This window comes from Nannobrachium achirus (assembly GCF_963921795.1).
Source record: "Nannobrachium achirus genome assembly, chromosome: 9".
In the NCBI taxonomy this organism is placed as follows: Eukaryota; Metazoa; Chordata; class Actinopteri; order Myctophiformes; family Myctophidae; genus Nannobrachium; species Nannobrachium achirus.
The window spans coordinates 57,004,329-57,012,624 of record NC_137818.1 but is presented as its reverse complement, the minus strand read 5'-3'; the positions used below and the strand labels follow the sequence as shown (position 1 = coordinate 57,012,624).

At 47.5% G+C, this 8,296-nt stretch overlaps 2 protein-coding genes across 2 annotated transcripts; both read left to right on the top strand.

Moving 5' to 3' along the window:
• Positions 1 to 356: 356 nt before the first annotated feature.
• Positions 357 to 2,738, top strand: LOC308291000 (transitional endoplasmic reticulum ATPase-like; the record flags this gene model as incomplete). Its single annotated transcript, XM_080732913.1, has 1 exon — positions 357 to 2,738. The coding sequence occupies one exon, from the start codon at positions 357 to 359 to the stop codon at positions 2,736 to 2,738; it is 2,382 nt and encodes a 793-aa protein (XP_080589039.1).
• A 2,940-nt stretch (positions 2,739 to 5,678) lies between these two features.
• LOC308291403 (transitional endoplasmic reticulum ATPase-like) lies at positions 5,679 to 8,096 on the top strand (the record flags this gene model as incomplete). Its single annotated transcript, XM_080733407.1, has 1 exon — positions 5,679 to 8,096. One exon carries the CDS (start codon positions 5,679 to 5,681, stop codon positions 8,094 to 8,096), a length of 2,418 nt encoding a protein of 805 aa, XP_080589533.1.
• Positions 8,097 to 8,296: the final 200 nt, after the last annotated feature.

Here is an 8,296-nt window from a genome sequence, read left to right as displayed (position 1 = left end):
ATGGCTTGATCAATGGGCCAACAGCGGGAGTCTTCAACGTTTTTCAACCCAAGGACTCCATAGCTGAGAGACTGATGAAGTGGGGGGGGTCGCCTGCGTTGCCTGCGTCCCAAGCTCACAATGCCAAATCCAAGACACTCGTGTCATGGTGGAGAAACTGTAAGGTCGCCCGCGCAAATCAAGGCAGGCTGGCGAACAGTTTGTGTTTTGCGTGTGACGTAAAGCCAGAGCTCTGGTCAGTCTATATGAGGTGTTATAGCTTCCTTTGGATGTGTAGAACGACAATATTTGTAGGGATTTATTTATATTTATAGATATATAAATAGGTATATACAGTATAATCCAGGTGCTCGATCATGGCCTCGGGAGGGGGATCCGACAATGATTATCTTTCCACTGCCATTCTGAAACGGAAGATAAAACCCAACAGACTGATCGTTGATGAAACCGTCAGTCCGGACAATAGCGTCGTCTCCCTCTCTCAGGCCAAGATGGACGAGCTGCAGCTGTTCCGTGGAGACACAGTGCTGATGAAGGGAAAGAAAAGGAGGGAGACGGTGTGCATAGTTCTCTCTGACGATACCTGTTCTGATGAAAAGGTCCGCATGAACAGGGTCGTCCGCAACAATCTGAGGGTCCGTCTGGGCGATGTCATCAGCATTCATCCGGTTCCCGATGTGAAATATGGAAAAAGAATCCATGTTCTCCCAATAGATGACACTGTAGAGGGCATTACTGGAGACCTGTTTGAGCCCTACCTTAAGCCATACTTCCAAGATGCTTTCAGGCCCATTCGCAAAGGTGACATCTTCCTCGTCAGGGGTGGCATGCGTGCTGTGGAGTTCAAAGTGGTAGCAACCGATCCCTCACCCTACTGCATTGTGGCCATGGAAACGGTAATCCACTGTGAGGGGGAGCCCATCAAGAGAGAGGATGAGGAGGAGTCCCTGAACGAGGTTGGCTATGATGACATTGGAGGAGTGAGGAAGCAGCTAGCGCTGATCAAAGAGATGGTGGAGCTGCCTCTTAGACACCCTGCGCTGTTCAAGGCAATTGGAGTCAAGCCACCACGTGGTATCCTTCTGTATGGACCCCCTGGCACAGGAAAAACCCTCATGGCTAGAGCTGTAGCAACTGAAACCGGAGCCTTCTTTTTCCTTATCAATGGTCCTGAAATCATGAGTAAGATGGCTGGAGAAAGTGAGAGTAACTTGAGAAAGGCCTTCGAGGAAGCAGAGAAGAATGCCCCTTCCATCATCTTCATTGATGAGCTTGATGCCATCGCCCCCAAGAGAGACAAGACTCAGGGAGAAATTGAGAGGCGTATTGTGTCTCAGCTTCTCACCTTGATGGACGGTCTGAAGCAGAGAACTCATGTCATTGTCATGGCTGCCACCAACAGACCCAACAGCATCGACACAGCTCTTAGGAGATATGGGCGTTTTGATAGGGAGGTAGACATTGGAATCCCCGATGCAACAGGCAGACTGGAAATACTCCAGATTCACACCAAGAACATGAAGCTGGCCGATGATGTTGACATTGAACGGGTAGCCAATGAGACCCATGGACATGTTGGTGCAGATTTGGCTGCCCTCTGCTCCGAAGCAGCTCTGCAGGCCATCAGAAAGAAAATGGACCTGATTGACCTGGAGGATGACACCATTGACGCTGAAGTCCTAAACTCATTGTCTGTCACCATGGATGACTTCAAGTTTGCCCTGAGTAAGAGCAACCCATCAGCACTGAGGGAGACAGTGGTTGAGGTTCCCAACGTCAGCTGGGAAGACATCGGAGGTTTGGATGATGTCAAGAGGGAGCTGCAGGAGCTGGTACAGTATCCAGTGGAACACCCAGAAAAGTTCCTGAAGTTCGGCATGACCCCATCAAAGGGTGTGCTGTTCTATGGCCCACCTGGTTGTGGTAAGACCCTGCTGGCCAAGGCCATTGCTAATGAATGCCAGTCTAACTTCATTTCCATCAAAGGACCTGAGCTGCTCACTATGTGGTTCGGAGAGTCTGAGGCCAACGTGAGAGAGATCTTTGACAAGGCTCGCCAGGCGGCCCCTTGTGTCCTGTTCTTCGATGAGCTGGACTCGATAGCCCAGTCACGCCGTGGCGGAGCGGGAGATGCTGGTGGAGCAGGCGACCGCGTCATCAATCAGATCCTGACTGAGATGGACGGCATGACCAGCAAGAAGAATGTCTTCATCATTGGAGCCACCAACAGACCTGACATCATCGATGCCGCCATCCTGAGACCTGGCCGTCTGGACCAGCTCATCTACATCCCCCTGCCCGATGAGAAGAGCAGGATCAATATCTTCAAGGCCACCCTTCGCAAGAGCCCCATCCACAAGGATGTGGACATAGACTTCCTGGCCAAGATGACCAATGGCTTCTCTGGAGCCGATCTCACAGAGATCTGCCAACGGGCGTGTAAGCTTGCCATCCGAGAGAGCATCGAGAATGATATTCGCAGAGAGAAGGAGAGGGCGAAACGCCCATCACGCCCATTGGCTAAGGAAGTAGACCCTGTGCCCGAGCTCAGGAAAGACCACTTCGAAGAGGCCATGCGCTTTGCTCGTCGCTCCGTAAGTGACAACGACGTCCGCAAATATGAAATGTTTGCACAGACGCTGCAGCAGAGCCGTGGTTTCGGCTCCTTCAAGTTTCCCTCCAGGGCTACAGGGGGCAGCCCTCTTTACAGTGAAGATAACGATGACAACCTTTATTGATTAGCACTGCAGTGGTCAGTACTGTCTCCCCCACTATACGCTCCAAGTTGCTGCTGAGTACAAAACACTGATGCCAACACCAAAGGCATGGCACCCCATACCTTCAAACCTGATCCAATGCTACAACCCCTCCCGCTCACTCAGATCAGCTAACACAGGGAAGCTGTCTGAACCTTCCCTAAAACATCCGGGACAACACTCCACACGTCCCAGACTCTTCTCCCTCCTGTATTCCAAACAGTGGAACAAACTCCCCATTGCAGTTAGAACTACAGATTCACTCCCACTGTTCTGCCGTATTCAGAAGACTCACCTCTTCAGACTCCACCTTAGTTCATAGCACTTGACCTAGCTTTCACTCCTATGTAGACATAATTATTCTTCAAATGTAATATAGATAGCATGTTATGGTATGCTATAGTTTATATAGTTTCAGTGTACAGATAATTTGATAGTATATATTGTTTTGAGTTAGACTGATGCTAGTTTCTTGGTTTACCATGTAATCCTAGTTTACTGAGGCACTACACTATCTCTGCATTTGATGTATGAGTTTAAATCGCTCTGGATGAAGTGTCTGCTAAATTGTACATTTTACTGGGATCACACTGTACAAAATCCAACCACAGTCTAACAATTCTTTGTACTTTGTGCTTGATCGTGCTGCTTTTGTTGTGTTTCTTTTTTGTATTGATTTGATTTCGAGAGTGCATTTAGCGGCTTAGCCAATATACATGGTGGATATACCTGTGTACCAAGATTTGCCATATCTTGTAACAAGGTTTTTTTTATTGTTAATTTTTTTAAATTGTTGCATCCAAGGTATTATACTTATTATCAGTGTATTGTTTTCGGATACTATGTATTGATATTGTTTCTTCACCTTTTTGCATATTTCTTTGCATTTCTCTCTATCATTATCTTTTCGCTACCATTATCTCTAGCTGCTCGCAACTGAATTTCCCCAGTGGTTTATCTGTCTTATCTTGGTGGCGTAGAGGTAAAGCACCCACCTTGGTTGGTTCTTTTTTAGAGTGTTTTGACTGTTTGACTGTCTGTCGGTTCCTGTATGTCAGTGATGCCCCAGTTTGATCTGCATTAGACCACATAACCCCATTTGATATTATTATTTATTTATCTTTTTTCCTCTTGGGAGGCCAACCATTCGGTTCCATGTGTACACTCTTGGAGTTAAAAGCCCCCTGTAAGGATCAATTTGGTATAGCTATCCATCGCTCATCTGGTGACCTCATGGAGCATCTATTTCTCTCCTTCTTTTAATTTTAATTTCCAGATTTCAGATATATTTTAGACGGCCCTGGCCTTCATGTCCCTGGCTGACAAACTGGTGTCAAAGAAAGCTACAGAACTTGCAAAATAAATTGGTTTGGTTGAGCCTTTGGCCTGGCAGAGACGATAAGCTCTCGAGCTTCATTGTTTTATCTTTTGGGCAAATAAGTACAAAATTAATTAATGGTCATGTACATGCTGTATATGCACCTTTTGTTAGTAGAAACAAATCAATCAGTAAACTGGCCTCCAAATCAGTAAACTGGCCTCCAATCACTCTTACAACTATAACAGGTGCCTGAAGTGGTATTTTTACAGGCATGTCCATTGACTGTGGTACTTTGCGTCTGTTTCTCCGCCCCACAATTGACCCAGCAACGGTGAGTACAGACTATATGACTAACATAGTAGATGTGCGCGTGTGTGCCCAGGTGTGATTCCTGTTACTTGCTTTGGTGGGGCAAACATCCAAACCCCATTCAAACCACCACTACAGTGAGTATTGTTCCTTTGCTATGACAGAAGATTGCAACACCTCTTTATGTGCCAATAGAACACTCACAATTAAGATATCTTGCATGGAACAAAAAATAATAACCGATAAGAGCAGTCTTTATAGTCCAAATGTATTAACTTAACACTTCGTATTTAATTACAAACTTGATATCTCTTATGCTGTTGGCACAGGGCAGGCTTTTTTACTTTCTGACAAGGTGAAAAGGTGAGGGATTAATATCACTGTAGACAATTCATCACAAATATTAACTGACAAACTTCAAAAACACAGTAATATGGCTCTGATTGTCTTTTTTTAGCAAACTATCATGACAATCTATCAGAGCTATGTAAGACACTCAAGTCGTCTGGAAAAACGGTGTGTTAAATGAACTAGACCGGTGGCACCGGTCTAGTCTGGAACGATGCCATTCAGGAACCATGCAAGGTGGGTGCACATGAAGCCCAACTTGGCTATGCAATACCCATTGTACCTGTTGTACAAGTCTGTCTGTTTGTGTCCTTTATGCCCATATGTGGAGTTCTGTGTGAGGCATGTCCAAATATGGAGACCAGGCCTTGCCTGGTAGATCAGGCCTTGCCTGGTAAACCAGACCAAAAAACAACACCCCCTGGTGGTAGTGGTGTTGATAGAGTATATCTATAAGGGGATTCGTGGATGTAGCAATGTGTTTGGGAGATCTGCTGATCCGACTGACTTCCCATTCAGCGTATCAGTACCTATAGGGTCTTCTGTGATTTTGATTTTCAAGTAAATGAATTGCAGCCGCTGGTGATGATGTAACATTGGTGTTACCTTGCTGTTGGCATTAGAACTGTTTTGTCTGGAAAGCGACGTCTAAATCACATCCAGTGCCATTTAAGGGAGAAATGTGTGCCGATGATAGCGTCCAGTGTACTAGCCAATTCAAGACACTCATGGACGAACTGCAAGGGCAGCATGCAAAACTTGGCATTGTTAAGTATGCGTAGCAACGGTTTGTTGTGTGTGACATCAGACCATAACTCTGGTATATATATCAGCTACTGTTAGATGTTTGTGACCCTTTCTGAGTTATAGACCGTAGGACCTAGAAGTTCTAAGGTATTTGAGAAGATAATTTTTAATTATAACTATTAACTAGGTGCTTGACCATGGCCTCAGTAGGGGAATCCAAAGATGATCATCTTTCCACTGCCATTCTGAAAAGGAAGAACAGGCCTAACAGATTGATCGTTGATGACTCTGTCACTGCAGATGACAATAGCGTGGTCTATGTCTCTCAGGCCAAGATGGATGAGCTGCAAATGTTCAAAGGAGACACAGTGCTGCTGAAGGGAAAGAAAAGGAAGAAGACTGTTGCCATAGTTCTTAGTATGAACACCTGTTCTAATGAAAGGGTTTGCATGAACAGGGTTATCCGCAACAATCTGAGGGTCCGTCTGGGCGATGTCATCAGCATTCATCCGATTCCCGATGTGAAATATGGAAGACGAATTCATATTCTCCCAATAGATGACACTGTAGAGGGCATTACTGGAGACCTGTTTGAGCCCTACCTCAAGCCATACTTCCTAGATGCTTTCAGGCCCATTAGCAAAGGCGACATCTTCCTGGTTAGGGGTGGCATGCGTGCTGTGGAGTTCAAGGTGGTAGAGACCGATCCCTCACCCTACTGCATTGTGACCATAGAAACGGTCATCCACTGTGAGGGGGAGCCCATCAAGAGAGAGGATGAGGAGGAGTCCCTGAACGAGGTTGGCTATGATGACATTGGAGGAGTGAGGAAGCAGCTAGCGCAGATCAAAGAGATGGTGGAGCTGCCTCTTAGACACCCTGCACTGTTCAAGGCAATTGGAGTCAAGCCACCACGTGGTATCCTTCTGTATGGACCCCCTGGTACAGGAAAGACCCTGCTAGCTAGAGCTGTAGCAAATGAAACTGGAGCCTTCTTTTTCCTTATCAATGGTCCTGAAATCATGAGTAAGATGGCTGGAGAAAGTGAGAGTAACTTAAGAAAGGCCTTCGAGGAAGCAGAGAAGAATGCCCCATCCATCATATTCATTGATGAGCTTGATTCCATCGCCCCCAAGAGAGACAAGACTCACGGAGAGGTTGAGAGGCGTATTGTGTCTCAGCTCCTCACCCTGATGGACGGTCTGAAGCAGAGAACTCACGTCGTCGTCATGGCTGCCACCAACAGACCCAACAGCATCGACACAGCTCTTAGGAGATATGGGCGTTTTGATAGGGAGTTGGACATTGGAATCCCTGATGCCACTGGCAGACTGGAGATCCTCCAGATTCACACCAAGAACATGAAGCTGGCTGATGATGTTGACATTGAACGGGTGGCCAATGAGACCCATGGGCACGTTGGTGCAGATCTGGCTGCCCTCTGCTCTGAGGCAGCTCTGCAGGCCATCAGAAAGAAGATGGACCTGATTGACCTGGAGGATGACACTATTGATGCTGAACTCCTGAATTCCCTGTCTGTCACCATGGATGACTTCAGGTGGGCCCTGTCCCAGAGCAACCCATCAGCACTGAGGGAGACAGTGGTTGAGGTTCCCAACGTCAGCTGGGAAGACATTGGAGGTTTGGATGAAGTCAAAAGGGAGCTGCAGGAGCTGGTACAGTATCCAGTGGAACACCCAGACAAGTTCCTGAAGTTTGGCATGACCCCATCAAAGGGTGTGCTGTTCTATGGCCCACCCGGTTGTGGTAAGACCCTGCTGGCCAAGGCTATTGCTAACGAATGCCAGGCTAACTTCATTTCCATCAAAGGTCCTGAGCTGCTCACTATGTGGTTCGGAGAGTCTGAGGCCAATGTGAGAGAGATCTTTGACAAGGCTCGCCAGGCGGCCCCTTGTGTCCTGTTCTTCGACGAGCTGGACTCAGTAGCCAAGGCACGCGGATCCAGCATTGGAGGTGGTGGTGGAGCAGCAGATCGTGTCATCAACCAGATGCTCACAGAGATGGACGGCATGAACAGCAAGAAGAACGTCTTCATCATTGGAGCCACCAACAGACCCGACATCATCGACCCCGCCATCCTGAGACCTGGCCGTCTGGACCAGCTCATCTACATCCCCCTGCCCGATGAGAAGAGCAGGATCAATATCTTCCGGGCCACCCTTCGCAAGAGCCCCATCCACAAGGATGTGGACATCGAGTTCCTGGCCAAGATGACCAACGGCTTCTCTGGAGCCGATCTCACAGAGATCTCCCAGCGGGCGTGTAAGCTGGCCATCAGAGAGAGCATCGAGATGGAGATTCGCAGAGAGAAGGAGAGGGAGACAAACCCATCGGCCATGGAAGTAGAGGAGAGCGACCCTGTGCCCGAGCTCAGGAAGGACCACTTTGAGGAGGCCATGCGCTTTGCTCGTCGCTCCGTCAGTGACAACGACATCCGCAAATATGCAATGTTCGCACAGACCCTGCAGCAGAGCCGTGGTTTCGGCTCCTTCAAGTTTCCCTCCACAGGGGGCAGCGTTCCAAACCAAGCGTCAGGGGGAACTGCTAGTGGCCCAGTTTTCAGTGAAAATAACGACGATGACCTTTATGGATAAGCGTACTGTCTCTAAGTGGCCAGTGTTTATTCACACCTGTCCAAATTCTTTCCAGATTTCACATTTTCAGGATTTGTACTTCCCTCTTTGTATGATATCCCTCTGGTGGTGAAAGCATGTAGCTGCTTAGCTGATAACGATGTACCTGTATATCAAGGTGCCAAGATTCTTTTGTCCAACCACATATAACTAGATTGGTA